Source organism: Ranitomeya imitator, chromosome 2 (assembly GCF_032444005.1).
Source record: "Ranitomeya imitator isolate aRanImi1 chromosome 2, aRanImi1.pri, whole genome shotgun sequence".
Taxonomy (NCBI): domain Eukaryota; kingdom Metazoa; phylum Chordata; class Amphibia; order Anura; family Dendrobatidae; genus Ranitomeya; species Ranitomeya imitator.
In genome coordinates, this window is record NC_091283.1 from 31,562,459 (window position 1) to 31,588,476 (window position 26,018).

Below are 26,018 nucleotides of genomic sequence, written 5' to 3' on the forward strand. Positions count from 1 at the left end.
GGTGCTTCACACTCACCCCCACAGCTGGTGCTTCACACTCACCCCCACAGCTGGGGCTTCACACTCACCCCCACAGCTGGTGCTTCACACTCACCCCCACAGCTGGTGCTTCACACTCACCTCCACAGCTGGGGCTTCACACTCACCCCCACAGCTGGTGCTTCACACTCACCCCCACAGCTGGGGCTTCACACTCACCCCCACAGCTGGTGCTTCACACTCACCCCCACAGCTGGTGCTTCACACTCGCCCCCACAGCTGGTGCTTCCCACTCACCCCCACAGCTGGTGCTTCACACTCACCTCCACAGCTGGTGCTTCACACTCACCCCCACAGCTGGTGCTTCCCACTCACCTCCACAGCTGGGGCTTCCCACTCACCTCCACAGCTGGTGCTTCACACTCACCCCCACAGCTGGGGCTTCACACTCACCCCCACAGCTGGTGCTTCCCACTCACCCCCACAGCTGGGGCTTCACACTCACCCCCACAGCTGGGGCTTCACACTCACCTCCACAGCTGGGGCTTCACACTCACCTCCACAGCTGGTGCTTCACACTCACCCCCACAGCTGGGGCTTCACACTCACCCCCACAGCTGGGGCTACACACTCACCTCCACAGCTGGGGCTTCACACTCACCCCCACAGCTGGTGCTTCCCACTCACCTCCACAGCTGGTGCTTCACATTCACCCCACAGCTGGGGCTTCACACTCACCCCCACAGCTGGGGCTTCACACTCACCCCCACAGCTGGTGCTTCACACTCACCCCCACAGCTGGTGCTTCACACTCACCCCCACAGCTGGGGCTTCACACTCACCCCCACAGCTGGGGCTTCACACTCACCCCCACAGCTGAGGCTTCACACTCACCTCCACAGCTGGTGCTTCACACTCACCCCCACAGCTGGGGCTTCACACTCACCCCCACAGCTGGTGCTTCACACTCACCCCCACAGCTGGTGCTTCACACTCACCCCCACAGTTGGTGCTTCACACTCACCTCCACAGCTGGGGCTTCACACTCACCCCCACAGCTGGGGCTTCCCACTCACCCCCACAGTTGGTGCTTCACACTCACCCCCACAGCTGGTGTTTCACACTCACCCCCACAGAGCGCCTTAACCTCTCACCCCCACAGCTGGTGCTTCCCACTCACCCCCACAGCTGGTGCTTCACACTCACCCCCACAGCTGGTGCTTCACACTCACCCCCACAGCTGGGGCTTCCCACTCACCCCCACAGCTGGTGCTTCACACTCACCCCCACAGCTGGTGCTTCACACTCACCCCCACAGTTGGTGCTTCACACTCACCTCCACAGCTGGTGCTTCACACTCACCCCCACAGTTGGGGCTTCACACTCACCCCCACAGCTGGGGCTTCACACTCACCCCCACAGCTGGGGCTTCACACTCACCCCCACAGCTGGGGCTTCCCACTCACCCCCACAGCTGGTGCTTCACACTCACCCCCACAGCTGGTGCTTCACACTCACCCCCACAGTTGGTGCTTCACACTCACCTCCACAGCTGGGGCTTCACACTCACCTCCACAGCTGGTGCTTCACACTCACCCCCACAGCTGGGGCTTCCCACTCACCCCCACAGCTGGGGCTTCACACTCACCCCCACAGCTGGTGCTTCACACTCACCCCCACAGCTGGTGCTTCACACTCACCCCCACAGCTGGGGCTTCACACTCACCCCCACAGCTGGTGCTTCCCACTCACCCCCACAGCTGGTGCTTCACACTCACCTCCACAGCTGGTGCTTCACACTCACCCCCACAGCTGGTGCTTCCCACTCACCTCCACAGCTGGGGCTTCCCACTCACCTCCACAGCTGGGGCTTCACACTCACCCCCACAGCTGGTGCTTCCCACTCACCTCCACAGCTGGGGTTTCACACTCACCCCCACAGCTGGTGCTTCACACTCACCCCCACAGCTGGTGCTTCCCACTCACCTCCACAGCTGGGGTTTCACACTCACCCCCACAGCTGGTGCTTCACACTCACCCCCACAGCTGGTGCTTCACACTCACCCCCACAGCTGGTGCTTCACACTCACCCCCACAGCTGGTGCTTCCCACTCACCTCCACAGCTGGTGCTTCACACTCACCCCACAGCTGGGGTTTCACACTCACCCCCACAGCTGGTGCTTCACACTCACCCCCACAGCTGGGGCTTCACACTCACCTCCACAGCTGGGGCTTCACACTCACCCCCACAGCTGGTGCTTCCCACTCACCTCCACAGCTGGTGCTTCACACTCACCCCCACAGCTGGTGCTTCCCACTCACCTCCACAGCTGGTGCTTCACACTCACCCCCACAGCTGGTGCTTCCCACTGACCCCCACAGCTGGGGCTTCACACTCACCCCCACAGTTGGTGCTTCACACTCACCTCCACAGCTGGTGCTTCACACTCACCCCACAGCTGGTGCTTCACACTCACCTCCACAGCTGGTGCTTCACACTCACCTCCACAGCTGGTGCTTCACACTCACCTCCACAGCTGGTGCTTCACACTCACCCCCACAGCTGGTGCTTCACACTCACCCCCACAGCTGGTGCTTCACACTCACCCCCACAGCTGGTGCTTCACACTCACCCCCACAGCTGGTGCTTCACACTCACCCCCACAGCTGGTGCTTCACACTCACCCCCACAGCTGGGGCTTCACACTCACCCCCACAGCTGGGGCTTCACACTCACCTCCACAGCTGGTGCTTCACACTCACCCCCACAGCTGGGGCTTCACACTCACCCCCACAGCTGGGGCTTCACACTCACCCCCACAGCTGGTGCTTCACACTCACCCCCACAGTTGGTGCTTCACACTCACCTCCACAGCTGGGGCTTCACACTCACCCCCACAGCTGGGGCTTCCCACTCACCCCCACAGTTGGTGCTTCACACTCACCCCCACAGCTGGTGCTTCACACTCACCCCCACAGAGCGCCTTAACCTCTCACCCCCACAGCTGGGGCTTCCCACTCACCCCCACAGCTGGTGCTTCACACTCACCCCCACAGCTGGTGCTTCACACTCACCCCCACAGTTGGTGCTTCACACTCACCTCCACAGCTGGTGCTTCACACTCACCCCCACAGCTGGTGCTTCACACTCACCCCCCACAGCTGGTGCTTCACACTCACCCCCACAGCTGGGGCTTCACACTCACCCCCACAGTTGGTGCTTCACACTCACCTCCACAGCTGGTGCTTCACACTCACCCCACAGCTGGTGCTTCACACTCACCTCCACAGCTGGTGCTTCACACTCACCCCCACAGCTGGTGCTTCACACTCACCTCCACAGCTGGTGCTTCACACTCACCCCCACAGCTGGTGCTTCACACTCACCCCCACAGCTGGTGCTTCACACTCACCCCCACAGCTGGTGCTTCACACTCACCCCCACAGCTGGTGCTTCACACTCACCCCCACAGCTGGTGCTTCACACTCACCCCCACAGCTGGTGCTTCACACTCACCCCCACAGCTGGGGCTTCACACTCACCCCCACAGCTGGGGCTTCACACTCACCTCCACAGCTGGTGCTTCACACTCACCCCCACAGCTGGTGCTTCACACTCACCCCCACAGTTGGTGCTTCACACTCACCTCCACAGCTGGGGCTTCACACTCACCCCCACAGCTGGGGCTTCCCACTCACCCCCACAGTTGGTGCTTCACACTCACCCCCACAGCTGGTGCTTCACACTCACCCCCACAGAGCGCCTTAACCTCTCACCCCCACAGCTGGGGCTTCCCACTCACCCCCACAGCTGGTGCTTCACACTCACCCCCACAGCTGGTGCTTCACACTCACCCCCACAGTTGGTGCTTCACACTCACCTCCACAGCTGGTGCTTCACACTCACCCCCACAGCTGGTGCTTCACACTCACCCCCCACAGCTGGTGCTTCACACTCACCCCCACAGCTGGGGCTTCACACTCACCCCCACAGCTGGGGCTTCACACTCACCCCCACAGCTGGTGCTTCACACTCACCCCCACAGCTGGTGCTTCACACTCACCCCCACAGCTGGTGCTTCACACTCACCCCCACAGCTGGTGCTTCACACTCACCCCCACAGCTGGTGCTTCACACTCACCCCACAGCTGGTGCTTCCCACTCACCCCCACAGCTGGGGCTTCCCACTCACCCCCACAGCTGGTGCTTCACACTCACCCCCACAGCTGGTGCTTCACACTCACCCCCACAGTTGGTGCTTCACACTCACCTCCACAGCTGGTGCTTCACACTCACCCCCACAGCTGGTGCTTCACACTCACCCCCCACAGCTGGTGCTTCCCACTCACCCCCACAGCTGGGGCTTCACACTCACCTCCACAGCTGGGGCTTCACACTCACCTCCACAGCTGGTGCTTCACACTCACCCCCACAGTTGGTGCTTCACACTCACCCCCACAGTTGGTGCTTCACACTCACCCCCACAGCTGGGGCTTCACACTCACCCCCACAGCTGGGGCTTCACACTCACCCCCACAGCTGGGGCTTCACACTCACCCCCACAGCTGGTGCTTCACACTCACCCCCACAGTTGGTGCTTCACACTCACCCCCACAGCTGGTGCTTCACACTCACCCCCACAGCTGGTGCTTCACACTCACCCCCACAGTTGGTGCTTCACACTCACCTCCACAGCTGGTGCTTCACACTCACCCCCACAGCTGGTGCTTCACACTCACCCCCACAGCTGGTGCTTCACACTCACCCCCACAGCTGGTGCTTCACACTCACCCCCACAGTTGGTGCTTCACACTCACCCCCACAGTTGGTGCTTCACACTCACCCCCACAGCTGGGGCTTCACACTCACCCCCACAGCTGGGGCTTCACACTCACCCCCACAGCTGGGGCTTCACACTCACCCCCACAGCTGGGGCTTCACACTCACCCCCACAGCTGGGGCTTCACACTCACCCCCACAGCTGGGGCTTCACACTCACCAGAGAAAAGAAAAAAAAAAAAGTTGAATTCCAGCTCCTTAAAACATGACGTTTATTGTATCCAAATAAAAAATCCAAATGTCCATGGTGTGCAACCTCCCACCGGTAAGTGCCTGGGATGACAGAGATAAACGGCTACGCGTTTCGATCGGAGTGATCTTTATCAAAGCCATACCTGGATCAGGCAGCTTCTCCTACTTATAAGGAGGCTCACCCAACCAGATCATTCATTTGAGTCACATGGCAATTTGACAGGTCCTTTCATCTAAAATCATTGTTCTATATGTAACAACATAACAAAAATAAAGGATTAAAATCACATTCAGCAATAATGTAACATAACTTCATGTCTTTTATTCAATCCTGTTGGGACACAGGTGTTCAATTGGAAAATCCAATATGCTTCTCGTGTGAGAAGCCGGCGTCTAATGTCACCACCCCGACTAGGGGTATTAACCCGTTCTATGCCCTGAACCTGAAGAGTGACAGTGCTGCGTGCATGGTGCCTAACAAAATGTTTGGATGCTGCTGATATATTCCTGTCATTATTCTGAGTGTTACCTATGTCATATAAGTGTTCCCTAATGCGTGTTTTCAATTTTCTGGACGTACAGCCCACATACGACAGGTTACACTCTATACATTTGATTTTGTATACCACATTGCAAGAATTACAATTGATGTACTGCTTTATATCAAATTTGATAGTTTCATCCGCATTATAAAATGTCTTTTCAATACTGGCGAATTTACATGTGCTACAATTTCGTGTGCCACACCTGAAAAATCCTGGATAATTTAACCAGGTTCTGATGGATTTATTTTTGGAGCAGAACAAGCTAGGGGCTATTTTATTACCAATGGTCGGGGCTCTTCTCGACACCACATTAATGCCAGAGTTTAGTATGTTATACAGCTGCGGATCTTCATATAAAATAGGTAAATATCTGTTGACAATATCTCTAATTCTAGCGAACTGCGGGCTATATTGAAAGCATATGTATGGCTTTTGTTCCATTTGTAAATTTCTATGCTTTTGTGCTGTAACTAGTTCTTTACGATCTTTTCCTGCTACTATTTTTTTGGCCCGATTAATTGTCCATTGAGGGTATTGTCGATATGTTAATTTATTTGCTATTTGCTCGATTTCACCCTTGAGATCTTTTTCTGAGCTGCAATTCCTTTTAATCCTGGTGAACTCACCCACCGGAATTGATTTAATTGTATGCCTGCTATGGCTGCTTTTGAGAAAAATACCCACAACCGTATACTCAGCAGAATTCTTGGAGGAGTGGAATTCTATTCTAAGCAAATGTTCGAAGGATTTGATGAATCTTATTATTAAACACGAGGAGGACAAATTGAAAAATATACAGCAGGAAATAGATGAAGTAAATCTTCTTTTGAATGATTATAAAACAGGTGCACAGTTTGATGCACTTATGACACAAACCAAAGAAAAAATAATGGGTTTGGAGGAACAAATCATGGATCGGAAAAAAAGAAAATTTACTAGAGACTCTGACGATTATGCGACTAATAAAGTGTATGATTGGGGTAACTGGACTAATATAAATAAAACCCCGAAATCGATACTGAAGTATAGTCAATCTCGCCATAAACGAAAAAACGCTAAGAGCAAAGAAAAATCGCATGTATATTTCACTTCGTCAGACCCTGACTCATCAGACAATCAGGCCAGTGCGTCAGACATTTCCCTGAATGAAAACAGAGTATACACCCCAAGAAATAACTACCGCCAGCCAAAAAACGCAGCAGGCGGGGGGGGAGAAAACACAAACGACGGGGGAATGACTACACGCAACAAGAAACTGCACAAAAGATAAATGAATATACGAATGTACTTAACCTGTCATCCAGAAGTTTATCATCAGAACAGGTCCAAGTTTTATCCTTGGGATTAAATTTTGTTCCTGACCAGGATTTTGACCTATTTGCAACAATTATGGACACTAATAAATTTATCCGCAACCTGACCATCAGAAAACATTTTTATCAGGAGCAAAATACTGAAGAGGAATTAAGTCAGGAAGGATCTGTAGCACCACCTATGGTGGATAATGAGTACTCACAGATGGACTTCAAAGAACAAGTAGCACTAATTGCGCTACAAGATCTCAGCTCAGATACATTGCTGGATAGTGATCGGGTGCATGTTTCCAAGAATTTTACTACAAAAAATCCCTACTATTATCCAATCCAGGCCAGATCTGAGTGTATGGACAAATTTCAAGAAAACATAGAAAGGGAACTCAGACAATTAAACAAGGAAATAAAAACTAATAATAAATACAACCCTAAGAATATATCTATAAAAAAACGTAACGCTATAAGAGAGCTACAAAATATGCCAGATCTTACAATTAAAATGTCAGATAAGGGAGGGGTGGTAGTGGTATTGGACACAGTGGACTATCAGAAAAAAATGCTGGAACTATTATCTGATCAAATCACGTATAAGAAACTAACAAATAATCCCTCACAAGAAATTATTAAAAAGAGAGATGTCATTATCAAGGAGGGATTCGATCTGGGGGTATTAACTAAAACACAAATGGAATATCTAATAGTTGAATGTCCAGTCACTCCTATAATATATGGGGTCCCTAAAATACACAAAAAAGAGGGGATTCCCCCAATGCGACCCATAGTATCTGGAATCGGGTCCTGCAATGAAAGACTCTGTCAATGGGTAGACTCTCTCCTCCAGCCACTTGTAAAACGTTCCCCTGGATATATAAAAGACTCTAAGGAGGTATTACGTATTTTTGATGGTAAGATATGGCAAAAAAATTATTCCTGGCTCTGCTGCGACGTTATATCTTTATATACATGCATCCCGCACGATCTAGCAATAAGAGCGATCCAATATCACCTTGTCAAATTCAGTCAGTATTCTGAGGATTTGATTGAATATCTGCTGATGGTAATACATTTTTTGCTCACTAGTAACTTTTTTGCATTTGATAATCAATTTTATATGCAGCAAGCTGGAGTGGCCATGGGTGCGAAATACTCTCCCTCCCTTGCTAATTTGGTTATGTCCTTTTGGGAGATGGAGTGCGTTTTTTCCGTGAACAATCCGTATTTGGAATATGTGGCGTGGTATGGCAGATACATTGATGATACGCTCATGATATGGGAGGGTGATGTGTCTGCCATACCGCGCTTCATGGAGTACCTGAATCAGAATGAGTACAATATTAGATTTACGCATAGGGCAGATAGCAAAAGTATATCATTTCTAGATCTGGAGCTCACGGGGCAAATAGATTCAAATATCGTCACCAGAACACATCACAAGCCAGTGAGGGGTAACACAATACTGCATGCCAAAAGCAGCCATAGCAGGCATACAATTAAATCAATTCCGGTGGGTGAGTTCACCAGGATTAAAAGGAATTGCAGCTCAGAAAAAGATCTCAAGGGTGAAATCGAGCAAATAGCAAATAAATTAACATATCGACAATACCCTCAATGGACAATTAATCGGGCCAAAAAAATAGTAGCAGGAAAAGATCGTAAAGAACTAGTTACAGCACAAAAGCATAGAAATTTACAAATGGAACAAAAGCCATACATATGCTTTCAATATAGCCCGCAGTTCGCTAGAATTAGAGATATTGTCAACAGATATTTACCTATTTTATATGAAGATCCGCAGCTGTATAACATACTAAACTCTGGCATTAATGTGGTGTCGAGAAGAGCCCCGACCATTGGTAATAAAATAGCCCCTAGCTTGTTCTGCTCCAAAAATAAATCCATCAGAACCTGGTTAAATTATCCAGGATTTTTCAGGTGTGGCACACGAAATTGTAGCACATGTAAATTCGCCAGTATTGAAAAGACATTTTATAATGCGGATGAAACTATCAAATTTGATATAAAGCAGTACATCAATTGTAATTCTTGCAATGTGGTATACAAAATCAAATGTATAGAGTGTAACCTGTCGTATGTGGGCTGTACATCCAGAAAATTGAAAACACGCATTAGGGAACACTTATATGACATAGGTAACACTCAGAATAATGACAGGAATATATCAGCAGCATCCAAACATTTTGTTAGGCACCATGCACGCAGCACTGTCACTCTTCAGGTTCAGGGCATAGAACGGGTTAATACCCCTAGTCGGGGTGGTGACATTAGACGCCGGCTTCTCACACGAGAAGCATATTGGATTTTCCAATTGAACACCTGTGTCCCAACAGGATTGAATAAAAGACATGAAGTTATGTTACATTATTGCTGAATGTGATTTTAATCCTTTATTTTTATTATGTTGTTACATATAGAACAATGATTTTAGATGAAAGGACCTGTCAAATTGCCATGTGACTCAAATGAATGATCTGGTTGGGTGAGCCTCCTTATAAGTAGGAGAAGCTGCCTGATCCAGGTATGGCTTTGATAAAGATCACTCCGATCGAAACGCGTAGCCGTTTATCTCTGTCATCCCAGGCACTTACCGGTGGGAGGTTGCACACCATGGACATTTGGATTTTTTATTTGGATACAATAAACGTCATGTTTTAAGGAGCTGGAATTCAACTTTTTTTTTTTTCTTTTCTCTGATGATTGGATCGTCTTCCTGCAGCGGAGTTCCGTGCACCTGCGGTGATTTACCGGTGAGCTGGCTACAAACTCCTTTTCTCTTTGTGACTTCACACTCACCCCCACAGCTGGTGCTTCACACTCACCCCCACAGCTAGTGCTTCACACTCACCCCCACAGCTGGTGCTTCACACTCACCCCCACAGCTGGGGCTTCACACTCACCCCCACAGCTGGTGCTTCACACTCACCCCCACAGTTGGTGCTTCACACTCACCCCCACAGCTGGTGCTTCACACTCACCTCCACAGCTGGTGCTTCACACTCACCTCCACAGCTGGTGCTTCACACTCACCTCCACAGCTGGTGCTTCACACTCACCTCCACAGCTGGTGCTTCACACTCACCCCCACAGCTGGGGCTTCCCACTCACCCCCACAGCTGGTGCTTTACACTCACCCCCACAGCTAGTGCTTTACACTCACCCCCACAGTTGGTGCTTCACACTCACCCCCACAGCTGGTGCTTCACACTCACCCCCACAGCTGGTGCTTCACACTCACCCCCACAGCTGGGGCTTCACACTCACCCCCACAGCTGGGGCTTCACACTCACCCCCACAGCTGGGGCTTCACACTCACCTCCACAGCTGGTGCTTCACACTCACCCCCACAGCTGGTGCTTCACACTCACCCCCACAGCTGGTGCTTCACACTCACCCCCACAGCTGGTGCTTCACACTCACCCCCACAGCTGGGGCTTCACACTCACCCCCACAGCTGGGGCTTCACACTCACCCCCACAGCTGGGGCTTCACACTCACCCCCACAGCTGGGGCTTCCCACTCACCCCCACAGCTGGTGCTTCACATTCACCCCACAGCTGGGGCTTCACACTCACCCCCACAGCTGGTGCTTCACACTCACCCCCACAGCTGGTGCTTCACACTCACCTCCACAGCTGGTGCTTCACATTCACCCCACAGCTGGGGCTTCACACTCACCCCCACAGCTGGTGCTTCACATTCACCCCACAGCTGGGGCTTCCCACTCACCCCCACAGCTGGGGCTTCCCACTCACCCCCAACAGCTGGTGCTTCACATTCACCCCACAGCTGGGGCTTCACACTCACCCCCACAGCTGGTGCTACACACTCACCCCCACAGCTGGTGCTTCACATTCACCCCACAGCTAGGGCTTCCCACTCACCCCCACAGCTGGTGCTTCACACTCACCCCCACAGCTGGTGCTTCACATTCACCCCACAGCTGGGGCTTCACACTCTCCCCCACAGCTGGTGCTACACACTCCCCTCCACAGCTGGTGCTTCACACTCACCCCCACAGCTGGTGCTTCACACTCACCCCCACAGCTGGTGCTTCACACTCACCCCCACAGCTGGTGCTTCACACTCACCTCCACAGCTGGTGCTTCACACTCACCCCCACAGCTGGTGCTTCACACTCACCCCCACAGCTGGTGCTTCACACTCACCCCCACAGCTTTTGCTTCACACTCACCCCCACAGCTGGTGCTTCACACTCACCCCCACAGCTGGTGCTTCACACTCACCCCCACAGCTGGTGCTTCACACTCACCTCCACAGCTGGTGCTTCACACTCACCTCCACAGCTGGTGCTTCACACTCACCTCCACAGCTGGTGCTTCACACTCACCCCCACAGCTGGGGCTTCACATTCACCCCACAGCTGGGGCTTCCCACTCACCCCCACAGCTGGTGCTTCACATTCACCCCACAGCTGGGGCTTCCCACTCACCCCCACAGCTGGTGCTTCACATTCACCCCACAGCTGGGGCTTCACACTCACCCCCACAGCTGGGGCTTCACACTCACCCCCACAGCTGGGGCTTCACACTCACCCCCACAGCTGGGGCTTCACACTCACCCCCACAGCTGGGGCTTCACACTCACCCCCACAGCTGGTGCTTCACATTCACCCCACAGCTGGGGCTTCCCACTCACCCCCACAGCTGGGGCTTCACACTCACCCCCACAGCTGGGGCTTCACACTCACCCCACAGCTGGGGCTTCACACTCACCCCCACAGCTGGTGCTTCACACTCACCCCCACAGCTGGGGCTTCACACTCACCCCCACAGCTGGGGCTTCACACTCACCCCCACAGCTGGGGCTTCACACTCACCCCCACAGCTGGGGCTTCACACTCACCTCCACAGCTGGTGCTTCACACTCACCCCCACAGCTGGTGCTTCACACTCACCCCCACAGCTGGTGCTTCACACTCACCTCCACAGCTGGTGCTTCACACTCACCCCCACAGCTGGTGCTTCACACTCACCCCCACAGCTGGTGCTTCACATTCACCCCACAGCTGGTGCTTCACACTCACCCCCACAGCTGGGGCTTCACACTCACCCCCACAGCTGGTGCTTCACACTCACCCCCACAGCTGGTGCTTCACACTCACCCCCACAGCTGGGGCTTCACACTCACCCCCACAGCTGGGGCTTCACACTCACCCCCACAGCCGGTGCTTCACACTCACCCCCACAGCCGGTGCTTCACACTCACCCCCACAGCTGGGGCTTCACACTCACCCCCACAGCTGGGGCTTCACACTCACCCCCACAGCCGGTGCTTCACACTCACCCCCACAGCCGGTGCTTCACACTCACCCCCACAGCTGGTGCTTCACACTCACCCCCACAGCTGGTGCTTCACACTCACCCCCACAGCTGGTGCTTCACACTCACCCCCACAGCTGGTGCTTCACACTTACCCCCACAGTTGGTGCTTCACATTCACCCCCACAGCTGGTGCTTCACATTCACCCCCACAGCTGGTGCTTCACACTCACCCCCACAGCTGGTGCTTCACACTCACCTCCACAGCTGGGGCTTCACACTCACCCCCACAGCTGGTGCTTCACACTCACCCCCACAGCTGGTGCTTCACACTTACCCCCACAGTTGGTGCTTCACACTCACCCCCACAGCTGGTGCTTCACATTCACCCCCACAGCTGGTGCTTCACACTCACCCCCACAGCTGGTGCTTCACACTCACCTCCACAGCTGGGGCTTCACACTCACCCCCACAGCTGGTGCTTCACACTCACCCCCACAGCTGGTGCTTCACACTCACCCCCACAGCTGGTGCTTCACACTCACCCCCACAGCTGGTGCTTCACACTCACCCCCACAGCTGGTGCTTCACACTCACCCCCACAGCTGGTGCTTCACACTCACCCCCACAGCTGGGGCTTCACACTCACCCCCACAGCTGGGGCTTCACACTCACCTCCACAGCTGGTGCTTCACATTCACCCCCACAGCTGGTGCTTCACACTCACCCCCACAGCTGGTGCTTCACACTCACCCCCACAGCTGGGGCTTCACACTCACCCCCACAGCTGGGGCTTCACACTCACCCCCACAGCTGGTGCTTCACATTCACCCCCACAGCCGGTGCTTCACACTCACCCCCACAGCTGGGGCTTCACACTCACCCCCACAGCCGGTGCTTTGTGTAACCACTAACACATTCATTCTTGTGCCCTCTTCACAACAATTGTCTTTCCCCTCCTTAGGAAAGTATAATATGGGAGGGAACCCTATTGTGGAGATGAAGAGGATCAGAGAAATTCTGAACATCACGAAGGACCGCAATCGGGAAGATTTCCTGGGTATGCTATGTATATAGTTGTGATATAAATCTGCATTATTACAATCGACTCCTACAATGAGATAAAGGTTGGACCACTTTAATTTTTTTATTCAGTGGCGACTATTATACTGTAGGTCCTACAATGTAGTAATAAGGTTGGGTGATCAGTTGTCAGAGACAGACAGGAGCCCGAGGAAAACTTGGTTTGCTCATTGAAGTTTCTGGGAGAGGCTGGACCATTGATACCTTACTATTTGGTGACAGCGTAGCTTATCTATCATAAGTGTGTAGGGCGCAACTTGCTGATTTTGTATTGCAGCAAAATTGCTTCCAAATAATCACCGCACTGCATGAACATTCACGGTTCGCAAAATGTGTATTTTTTATATATTTGTAATATCTGCAGGTGAGAAAAAGTGCTTATATTTAGATGGAGACCTTCCTCTGCTCTAGCATTACCTCTCTGCAGTCGCCCCAATTTTTGTTGACTGACTGCAGCAGTGATGTCACGACTACAGTCATAGTGTCACAATACTGGCTCCTTCCCTGTCCCTAAAGCTAGGAGGACCCTAGGCTATCCCTGTACCCCAGATTACTCCTGAAGGTGGAGATTCTGGCGTTTCGTATGTTTCTATGCTCCTATATGCAAACTGATATGTTTCCTCCCCCACCCAGGGAGGTATGGAAGTGTATAGGCTAATACAAACCGGACAGACAGGGGAAACAGACAGGGATAAAAGAAAACTACAATCATAAAAATAAGCTCACAAAACAAAAGAGTGGAAATCAATTGGAACAGAAGGAGGGGTAAACCAAATGGAAGTGTATTAGCAAAAACACACAATACCAAATCCACGCAGATATCTCCTGTAAACTATACAAATTGACTGCTACTAATTCAGAACCCTCCTTCACCAATAAACCAGGAAAATGTAACTATAACCAGAAATTCCCTAGTGCCAGCAGCGAGCATATATACCTGAGAGGAGTGACCAACACAGAACAGCTGAGACCATTCAGGCCGGAAAGCTCCAGGAGATAGACAGAACTGATTTAATCCTTGCAATAAAAAGGAAAATCTGCACTGCTAGTAGGAAGGTGAAGCAAATCTAATACGTGCAGGGGTTTGTGTAAGCGGACACTGCAATCTTCTGGCCCATCTCTGTCGTGATATCCCTGTGACACACAGGCTGCAGCCAAGTAAACTCCATAATCCAGATAGCTCTCTTATAAGACCTCATTCAGACATGTACAAGCTCTGGCTGTGTTTTTCATGGACAGAAAACGTACCCATTATCGTCTATGGGGCTGTTCGCATGTCCATGTTTTTTTTTTTTCTCCCCCAAAATCATGTCTGCAAAAAAAAATCATGTAAATGTCCTTTTTTAACCTGAGTCACAGATAAAAATCACCCCTACAAGCTTATTGGTCCATGATAATCACAAACAGCAAACATTGAAATCTGTGCGCTGTCCATTTTTAACATTTTAATAGGACATTGGTGTAAATCGCTGATTTTTTTTTTTCATGTATGGAAAAATAACTGTCACCCGAATTCAGCCTAAGGGCTTGTTCAGATGTACGCTTGCTGTCTATGTTAAAATGGGATATCCCGCGGACCCATGTTATTGAATAAGGCTCTTCAGAGGAGTTTTTTCATATGAACAGAATGTCCATGTGACCGAAAAAAAATAAAAAATCTCTGTATGCGTTATTCTCTCTTGTATTACTGATGATACTCGCCTCTTCAGGTATTTGGGTTCCCAAAAAAAAGAAATCGGATCCCATATGTGTGTTCCCTATTTTCAACTTTACAGATACTTTGTGGCCCCATCACAAGTATACAATTATTTTTTTGTGCCTCAATATATTTGTAATTGTGCCCAAATACATTAGCAATGCCCCCTTTCAGTAGAATTGTTCAGCTTTTCTGCCCCCATAAAGTAACAGCATACAACTTTTATTGCTCAATATAGTTGGAACATCCCACCCTGTGGCCCCATCCATTTGGCACTCCCTACAACAACAATGTCCCCCATTGTGGCCTTCATAACCTAACAATGTCCTTGATTGTGGGCACCATACCCTAACAATGTCTCCCATGGTGCTCCCATATCCTCAATATAGCCTCCAAAGTAGTCCTTTTCAGCTACGTTGACCTACATAGTCAGTGCAATGCAGTGACGTTATTGCACCACCTGTGATTGTCCACCGAACTTCAAATTTTGCTGCTGGCCTTTGATAAGCCTTTGGCTTGCGTGGGTACTATGAGGAAGGGAGCCAGAAGCTTCCTGCTCAGCAATGGTTTTCAACTGGAAGTCCGTCTGAGGACAAACATCCAGCTGACAAAAACTCAGGCTATCGGTGAACCTCCTATGCTCCGGGCCTTCTGCGACAACGATTGTTATTCCCCATGATTCACGTATTTTTGGTTTATTTTGTAAGCTGTATCTTAGACATTGGAAGAGTTGATACTACTATCGATGTCTTTAGTAGAAGTTGAAATTCCACCCCCCAAAGTAAATTCCCGTATTCATACGATGAAAATATATTAATATAATTCATCTTCTCAACATTTCACGTTATTCCATATTTAATTACTTTGTTCTCGTTTATAGATGTTTATGTCTTCGGCATTGGTAAAGACATAAATGAAAATGGAATCAATGACATTGCCTCCAAGAAAGACGCTGAGAAGCATGTTTTCAAGATGGAAAATGTAAATGATATGAAGAGGGCCTTTGACGTGATGTTAGGTGAGAACATTTACCGTACATTTCTTTCTTCTGGATTGTTATAATGTCATTACCACAGGCCGGAATGGGCAGTAAAAAGCTTTGCAGTCCAGTCCTCTGGAAGATGATCTTTCCTTCTGTGCCAAGCATCCTGGGCTCCTCTTGCACTTCCTAGACCCTGCGATTTTTCTAGGCTTTACATGGAAAGCCCCTGAGGCATCCAGTATGCAAAACTGAGGTTGCCATGAACAGAAATGAAGACTGTGAAGCCCTGTGAACCCAGTCTACCTGTTGACATGTTTGCCACCTCTTCTGATTACTAGGTGGCAATCTGCTACAACAGTGACATTGCACTGGGCCTATTAAACAGAAGAGGCACCTGGGATGTCAAGTTTTGTGGTGTGGTCAACTCTAGAAGACCGCCCTGATCAGGCTGCCATAGAAGACCGGACAGGGTGCCAGACAAGGGCAGCTTGAATCTTTCTGGCCTTCTCTACTAATATAGCAACCCTCCGCCCTGGCACTGAAAAGCAAATCCAGCATACAGTTGTCATCTGTAGTGACCCAACCTGGTTTCTTTCGTTTACCTGTCATTCTAGTCCAGCTGCATCCGAGATGTAGACCTCCACGGGTAGCAGTGATTTTTAACAGTCACGACAAGAAGGCAGGGAAGACATTGTTCAGACTTACCACTTTTCTCCCCATGGCGCTACAGTGGCCATCTTGGATGCAGTAGGACAGGAGCACTGGTCCCAATGAAGGACATAGCATGTGACAAACACAGGACACCTGGTCGAGTGAAGGTACACTACAAATGTATAGTCACTGTTCAGTGCCAAGGCGGAGGAAAACTTTACTAAGTGTTTTGGTAAATTCAGAGATTTCTAGACTTGTTCCAGAGACAGAGCAAGTCCAGATCTCATCGGTTAGATGGTGGCACCAACACTGTTTTTACCTCATGAATTATAATCTTGTCACATGTGTCTGGATTAAACCTTGCTTTCAGATGATACAGAAGTTCTTCATATGTGTGGACTTTCCAAAGAACGACTTTCAGATGATGAGGGCCTTGGCCCTAATGAGGACCTAGAAGAAATGTTTCCTTGGATAGCTAAAATTACCATCACAGTAAGTCTATATGTACTCGGTGTCACAAAGCCATACATGGTGTAAGAAATCTCAAGACATGCTAGAAGAAGAGATGTAATGTCAGCAAGTCATAGGTGAGAATTCTGTACAATGGCCACATCATACAGATCCAAAGTTACAGATGAACTGTGTTTAAGATCTTAGAAGAACACTTCTGTCTGGTGCAAGTAAGCTGCCAGAAAGCCACAATTATCTAATAAAGCGTTTAACTGACTGGTTTGCTGTGGGTACTGTAGGGTTTCACACTCTCTGGTAGACATGAGGTAGCGTTCACACAGGCAATGCAGTTTTGGTCCAAATACATGCAGTTTTTATTGCTTTCCACAGGTTGTACAGCACCAAAACAAACTCATAAACAAATGGCGCTATAATAATAAATAATAATAAAGCTAAATCCCTAGTCTTGTCCAGACGCTAACTAAACCAGATTCAAAAAAAGAAAAAATATTTTCAGCTCACCCAACAGGGATCTACAAGTGATACAGACATCCGAGCAGGGAAAACGTCCAGCCCAGGACGTGGTAGAAGCACAAAAAGTTCGGTAATCCAGCTCCAGGAAAAAGGGAAAATTCTAATGTATAAAATCCAATAAACTTTATTGAAACAAATCCATAAAATTGTCGATCCCAATAAGTGGCTAGACATAGGATCACATATCCGCCCTCACTGAACGCGTTTCGAACAGTGACGTGCTCTTAGTCTTCAGCTGGAGCTGGATTACCGAACTTTTTGCGCTAACTAAACCACACAGACCTTGGCTACTCGTATACGGCTGAGCTAGTCCCAATCCGGTCAAACACTACGACCAATGTCTACAGCAACCAGTGATAATTGCAGTTTGGTGCACATGACCTGTGCAGAATTTCTAAGAGATTCTAGCCTGTCTTTCCCTTCAGCTCCAACACAAATCACGTCTGCTCAGCCTCCCCAGCAGACTGACTTAGATGGTCACCCAGCCTGGTCATACGCAGAGCTTAGCCAGGTGTATCAGAGTCTGTACCAGGTGTATCAGTCTCTGTAGAGCTAGGATTTACCCCTAGCCTACCTGGCATTGCTATAGCACTTTAGAGCAAAACATGCCAAGTTAACGATAATTCGTACAATTAAATTTACTTGCACCTTGAACTCATCCTAAAGAGAGAAGATCGAATTCAATTATTAATGCTATGAGAAGGTGTCAACACTTGCGCTACTTTTTTGTCTTTAGTTATCATAAAATCTGTCTTAAGAATACCACCCGCGTTATTTTTCACTTTTGAGTGGAATTAAAAGTCGACAATTTTATCGTAAATGTGGCGTTCACCATAATTTGTAACTTTTCTATGCACGATACTGATAAATTCACTCTATAAGGTGCTAGTGCCATAGGACTGTAAAAATGAAATGCCAGCGACAGGTTCTGCTTATTATATACTCACGGACGGTGATATGCACCGCACTTTTTGTACGTTTTTTTTTATTGTTACTTTTAGCGTCCAGGGTCTCAAGAGACATGTAAAGGATCCATTGTGAGCAAATCTTTTGTCTTGACGGCTGCTCACTGCTTCCGCCTGGATGAATTGCTCCATACTGTCAGCGTCAGAGTTGGAGGTAAGTTCTCCCACCAATTTAACTGAAGCCCCAGCCGTGGTCCTACCACAACCTCCAACGGGGGACTCTAGCAGAGGCATGGGCACCAGGGAGCCAATTCCACAAATGTGAGAACTACGTATGTTCTTCCTTTTATCTATTGTAGGTAAGGTCTACAAAGCGAAGGAACTCCACCATCATAGTGACTACAACCCACTTGGCAAAAAGGACAAGGGCGTGGAGAAATCCCTTGATTACGATATGGCTCTCATTGAACTAGATACAAAAATTGAGTTTTCCAGTAAAATCAGGTAAATTTTATTTTTGCTCTTGTTTAAATAGAAGATAAACTTTTCATGAAAAAGTGAAGCAAATGTCGAGTCTCTATGACTTGCCCTATTGTAGGGCACCAGAACCAGTATTACTTTGGGGGGCACTGTAGTTTTGTCTGTTAAGGAGACATTTAGACCTGTATTATGTGGCACGGTGGCTTGCATGCATAAATTGGGAATCATCTTGGATATATCATACATAAATATGATTTGCAGCTATTTAGCATATAATTAGTTATGCAGATTCTTGTTAAGTCGCTGCATTGTTACTGTTTTGCTCCTGGTGGTGGAAAAATCTTTTTCTTCCTGAATGCTACAAAATACAACCTGTTCTCACTAGAGATAAGTGAGCATTGTCACTCGAAGAAAGCAATTCCCAACACTCGCATGCTCATTTTGATTAACGAGTATTATGGGAGTCAATGGGAACACAAGATTTTTTATTTTTTTTTTACACACCCTACAAAGAGTTCTCGAGGGCAGTGAAAATGTCTAAATGGATGGGAACAGTGCTGACTGGAAGGAGAAGTTGGCCTTGCATTTTTGGTTGATTTGAGGAGAGTGAATATTGAAAAACGCAGGGCAAAAACAAAGAGAATTGACATGCACCAGATTATTTTCTGCACCAAATCTGAAAGTTAAACATACTTAACATGTGCTTGACACTTCAGGTTTCTCATTCACTATGCTGGCATCAGGTTTTGTCATAAATCCACGCCAGCGTTTTGCACAGAGGATTGGGAAGCATCTAGCACAGGGGAAGAGGCAGTGGTGTCACCCGATGGCACAAATCAGGGACCCAGGCGTTCTGCCCACTGAGTCAGGTAGTTAGATGACACGTGCCTGATCATGCTGGTGGTAGTTATGTTCTTAGTGGTCAGGTCCCTGCTGATCTTTTCATGGCGCAGCTTGCAAATGGCAGTTTTGTTTGTCTCAGAACTCTCTTTAAAAAAGTCTCAGACTAGAGTACACCTAAAGGTGCCGTCACACTGAACGATATCGCTAGCGATCCGTGACGTTGCAGCGTCCTGGCTAGCGATATCGTTCAGTTTGACAGGCAGCAGCGATCAGGATCCTGCTGTGATGTTGTTGGTCGCTGCAGAAAGTCCAGCACTTTATTTCATCGCTGAACTCCCTGCAGACATCGCTGAATCGGCGTGTGTGACACCGATCCAGCGATGTCTTCACTTGTAACCAGGGTAAACATCGGGTTACTAAGCGCAGGGCTGCGCTTAGTAACCCGATGTTTACCCTGGTTACCAGAGTAAAAGTTAAAAAAAAAACACTACATACTTACATTCCGCTGTCTGTCCCCGGCGCTGTGCTTTCCTGCACTGGCTGTGAGCGCCGGCCAGCCGGAAAGCACAGCGGTGACGTCACCGCTCTGCTTTCCGGCCGCTGTGCTCACAGTCAGTGCAGGAAAGCACAGCGCCGAGGACAGACAGCGGACAGGTGTTCGGTTGGAAAGCTTCAGAAGTGGTGTACCGTGCCTCCCTGCAAAGTATTTTATTGATTATTGATTACATTCAAGTTGGAAATTCAAACATTTAGTAAAGTCAATCTTGACAAGTATTAAGCTCGCTAAGTCTTATTTCAGAATGAGCTTGTTCAAAGTTATATAGTAGTTGAGTAAAAACTTACAGAAATTATCTGTAACGTTTAAATACTATATGGGTACTTCTAAACGAAGTGTAAGCAAGTAAAATGGGAAGCTATATATGAAGTATCCTCTTTTAGGAGCACATGTGATCTAGTGAGAAAGTAGAGGGGGCGAGAGACAGTAGAGTAGGATAGGGAAGGGGGGGTAGGTTGAAGGGGATCTGACTCCACATTCCATAGGTCTTATTTAAAATATCAAGACTACAGGTCATGGTCATATATAGCGTCTTCTCAAGAGAAACTACGTTTATTTTTAATAAAAGTAAAAAATTGGTCATCTGCAGCAACCAAAATGGATTTTGAGAGTTTACTCCACCATAATGTAACAGAAAGAACGCAAAAGTGTATGACTTTTTAATTTACTGAGATAATGACTATTGGGTTTTCATTGTCTGTAAGCCATAATCATCAACATTAACAGAAATAAACATGTGAAATAGATCACTCTGTGTGTAATGACTCTATATAATATATGAGTTTCACTTTTTGTATTGAAGAACTGAAATAAATTAACTTTTTGATGATATTTTAATTTTGTGAGAAGCCCCTGTAGTTGGGGAGGGGGATGTCCGTGGTCAAGACTGGCGGTTAAGCCAAGAAAGTTATCAAACAGTCTAGGGTGAGACCAGAAGAAGGAAGCAAAAAGCGAAAAGTAGGTCACACATATCAGAACAGATGATTTTAAACAAACACAAATAAAGAGCTATATTCCAACTTCCTGTATGGGAAGAAAAAAATGACAGTGGTCAGTCCATGATAGGATGGTCTCTATGGATTGAGACCATCATTATTCTATGACCTTACTCCAAGGAATATATCTGTAAATGAACAGCATTATATTCAGTAGTCTAAATGACCAGGTCTGATCAACCAATAAATATAGTCATACAAAGAACTGATAATCATAAATGGAATAAAACAGTCACAACCTCATCTATTTTATGTTCATCTTGTCATAAACAAGACCATGTTCACAATGCTCCTGTTACCAGCCTAAAAGAGTCTTGGTGTTAGCCCTAAGGGTCCCTAACAAATAAAGCTGACTCTGACCAATCCCAGAGACATGTGCACTGACAAGGGCAATCCAAAGCTGACCCTGACAAGGGCAATCCAAAGCTGACCCTGACAAGGGCAATCCAAAGCTGACCCTGACAAGGGCAATCCAAAGCTGACCCTGACAAGGGCAATCCAAAGCTGAGCCTGACAAGGGCAATCCAAAGCTGACCCTGACAAGGGCAATCCAAAGCTGACCCTGACAAGGGCAATCCAAAGCTGAGCCTGACAAGGGCAATCCAAAGCTGACCCTGACAAGGTCAATCCAAAGCTGAGCCTGACAAGGGCAATCCAAAGCTGAGCCTGACAAGGGCAATCCAAAGCTGAGCCTGACAAGGGCAATCCAAAGCTGACCCTGACAAGGGCAATCCAAAGCTGAGCCTGACAAGGGCAATCCAAAGCTGACCCTGACAAGGGCAATCCAAAGCTGACCCTGACAAGGGCAATCCAAAGCTGACCCTGACAAGGGCAATCCAAAGCTGAGCCTGACAAGGGCAATCCAAAGCTGACCCTGACAAGGGCAATCCAAAGCTGAACCTGACAAGAGCAATCCAAAGCTGACCCTCAAGTACTGAGTGGCACTGGACTGTCCCTATGTGCCTTCCGATGCCTTTCCTCGTTTAAGATTCATCAGGGAAGAAGGCACTCATTGTCTCATCAAGAAATACAAGGCTGACTTAATCCCTGATGGTTTTATTTACAGTGGGTACGGAAAGTATTCAGACCCCTTTAAATTTTTCACTCTTTGTTTCATTGCAGCCATTTTGTAAATTCAAAAACGTAAATATTTTCACATTTATGTACACTCTGCACCCCATCTTGACTGAAAAAAAGCAGGAATGTAGAAATGCTGTCCATTTCCTTGTGATCCTCCTTGAGATGGTTCTACTCCTTCATCGGAGTCCATCTGTGTTTAATTAAACTGATAGGACTTGGTTTGGAAAGGCACACACCTGTCTATATAAGACCTCACAGCTCACAGTGCATGTCAGACCAAATGAGGATCATGAGGTCAAAGGAACTGGCCAAGGAGCTCAGAGACAGAATTGTGGCAAGGTACAGACCTGGCCAAGGTTACAAAAGAATTTCTGCAATACTCAAGGGTCCTAAGAGCACAGTGGCCTCCATAATCCTTAAATGGAAGAAGTTTGGGACTACCAGAAGTCTTCCTAGACCTGGCCGTCCTGCCAAACTGAGCAATCGTGGGAGAAGAGCCTTGGTGAGAGAGGTAAAGAAGAACCCCAAGATCACTGTGGCCGAGCTCCAGAGATGCAGTAGGGAGATGGGAGAAAGTTCCACAAAGTCAACTATCACTGCAGCCCTCCACCAGTCGTGCCTTTATGGCAGAGTGGCCCGACGGAAGACTCTCCTCAGTGCAAGACATATGAAAACCCACATAGAGTTTGCTAAAACACACATGAAGGGCTCCCAGACTATGATAAATAAGATTTTCTGGTCTGATGAGACGAAGATAGACCTTTTTGGTGATAATTCTAAGCGGTGGAGAAAACCAGACACTGCTCATCGCCTGCCCAATACAATCCCAAAAGTGAAACATGGTGGTGGCAGCATCATGCTATGGGAGTGCTTATCAGCTGCAGGGACAGGACGACTGGTTGTCATTGAAGCAAACATGAATGCGGCCAAGTACTGAGATATCCTGGATGAAAACCTCTTCCAGAGTGCTCTGTACCTCAGACTTGGCCGAAGGTTCACCTTCCAATAAGACAATGACCCTAAGCACACATCTAAATTAACAGTGGAGTGGCTTCAGAACAACTCTGTGACCATTCTTGACCGGCCCAGCCAGAGCCCTGACCTAAACCCAATTGAGCATCTCTGGAGAGACCTGAAAATGGCTGTTCACTCTCCAGCGTTCACCATCCAACCTGATAGGACTGGAGAGGATCTGCAAGGAATAACGGCAGAGGATCCCCAAATCCATCATTCCCAAGAAGCCTCATGGCTGTACTAGCTCAAAAGGTGCTTCTACTCAATACTGAGCAAAGGGGCTGAATACTTATGACCATGTGATAGTTCAGTTTTTCTTTTTAAATAAATTTGCAAAAATTACTACATTTCTGTTTTTTTTTTCAGTCAAGATGCACATTAATGAGAAAAAATGAACTTTTTTGAATTTACCAAATTGCTGCAATGAAACAGAGTGAAAAATGTAAAGGAGTCTGAATACTTTCCGTACCCACTAAATATGTAAATCTCCTGGCTTGAAAGCCTGATGCCACTATTTATGCACATTCCCAGGATGGAATGATAGCCTTGTATTTCTTGATAAAACGATGAGTACCTTCTCCTCTGATGAATCTGAAACTAGGAAACACGTCGGGAGGCACATAGGGACAGTCTAGGGCCACTCAGTACTTGAGGGTCAGCTGTGGACTACTCTTTTCAGGGCGAGAGAGTCTGGGTCAGCTTAATTCTTTATGGATCCTTAGGGCTATCATGAGGACCCATTGAGGCTGGTTTCAGGAGCAATGTGAACATGGACCAGTTTATGACTACTCCAATTGCATCATAAAATGGGTGAGGTTGCTCCTTTTTTATTTTATGATTATCAGTTCTTTTTATGACTATATTTATTGGTTGAACGGACCTTGTCATTTAGACTGCTGAATATAGTACTGTTATAGTACTGTTCATTAACAGATATATTCTGTAACGCTATTGTCGGCACCTCTGAATGTTTCTCCTTCTCCCTCCATATAGGGATGCAGGCATACTCACCACCCCGACCACGCTGCGTGGTCCCCGTCATTCTCCCTGTCTCCTGGTGTTGTGCGCACCGCAGTTCCCGCAGTTGTGCATGTACGAGTGCTCCCCTGCTCTTCAAGGGGCAGAACACACACTTAGTTAAATGACCCCAGCCAATAGGTGGGAGGCACTTTGTATAAGAGTACTCCTGCAAGATGGCTCTCAGTCAATAGTTGGGAGGCATCTTGCTTATATGGCACCCTCCCCAATAGGGAGGTGCCAAGCAACCAAGTTTCATCAGGTAGTGTGGTAGTCTACTGATGCGTTGGGAGGTCCCATGGTCCTGATGTGGCCAGTGTCCTGAACCTGAAGTCTCTGGTCCTTGTGTGGCCAGTCTTGAGCCCGTAGTCCCTGGTCCTAGTGCGGCCAGCGCCTGAACTTTGTCCCCCGGTCCATGTGCGTCCAGTCTCTGAATCTGTATTCAAGACTCTTGTGTCTGTTCGTTTGCCTAACCATGTATTCCATTTATCTGGACTGCTACACCCAGTCTCCAAATCAGCCCTGTCCATATCCGTGTTAGTAACCACTCTGCAGAGGATCCAGAACCTGGTAGTCTGAACGGAGCCCGAGTCCTACAGCTGCGGCAGTACCGGTGACTGCCTAGGAGCGGTACCTGGTAGCTACCTGTAACTCAAGCCTTACTCCACCATCAGGCGCTCCAGTGAATACCAGGTAGCCGCTTAGCTACGCCCATCCTAGGTAAGTCCGGCTCCATGGCACAGTGGTGCTAAGAGCTAACCATGGGTGGTCTCAGTGTTGAGCATGGGCCGGCTCAGTGCTTAGCATGGGCTGATGAAGAGCTGAACATCCCATCCAACAGGAAAAAAAGCCCACCCCTGTGTTGAGATGTAACATTACATATCAGTTAACGTGCTCCCCAGAGTGCTGAGATCCTGAGCTCCGTCCAGTCAGCGGCGTCCGCAGGAATGGAGAGAGAGGATCTGACGGTACAGGAGAACAGCAATGGCATGGGATCAGGCGAGTACCATCACAGCAGTCTGGTGGATGGGATAAAGACAGTGCCACACTAACAGGAACTACAGAAGCCCTAAGGATTGAGACTTTTCTTATTGGGGCTGGAGTTTATTTGGATAAAGTGTGACTGAATAGAATTATTTAGACATCAGGAATAACCTCGCTCGTTCTTCCCGCAGACCTATCTGTCTCCCATGTACAACCGGGGCATCCTGGGCTTTAAAGCAGCGAGGGAAATCTGTCACGTGCAGCGATCATGGTGAGTGTCGGAGGGAAGGATCCTATATGGTGGGATTGTGGACTTTCAACTATAAACATAATTTTGTATTTTTTCGTTATCTTGATTCTTTGCTGACTAATTGCAGATTGTAACTTTATAGGCAGCAAAGATTATTTCTCGTGATACAGAGCTCCAAATCTTCAGCTGTCACTCACTTAACCCATAAAGTATAATATTCCGTCTGTCTATAGAGACCACTAGGGGGAGCTCAGGAGCTTACAGAAGACATTTATATGAGAGCTGTTGTATAAATCTGTCTTCAATCAGCTCCACCTAGTGGTGGAGGTCT

At 48.5% G+C, this 26,018-nt stretch overlaps 1 protein-coding gene across 3 annotated transcripts in view; it reads left to right on the forward strand.

The window, feature by feature from the left end:
* The window catches only part of LOC138661589 (complement factor B-like), a 60,787-nt gene that overhangs the window by 26,561 nt on the left and 8,208 nt on the right, over positions 1 to 26,018 (forward strand). For all 3 annotated transcript variants that reach the window (XR_011317947.1, XR_011317946.1, XM_069746405.1), the window contains exons 9-14: positions 13,132 to 13,227; positions 15,827 to 15,964; positions 16,950 to 17,071; positions 18,565 to 18,682; positions 18,828 to 18,972; positions 25,629 to 25,708. Coding sequence is in view for 1 of the 3 variants with exons in the window: in XM_069746405.1 (XP_069602506.1) it covers positions 13,132 to 13,227; positions 15,827 to 15,964; positions 16,950 to 17,071; positions 18,565 to 18,682; positions 18,828 to 18,972; positions 25,629 to 25,708 (699 nt within the window). In the remaining 2 variants the exon portion in view is untranslated. The remainder of the gene's footprint in view (positions 1 to 13,131; positions 13,228 to 15,826; positions 15,965 to 16,949; positions 17,072 to 18,564; positions 18,683 to 18,827; positions 18,973 to 25,628; positions 25,709 to 26,018) is intronic.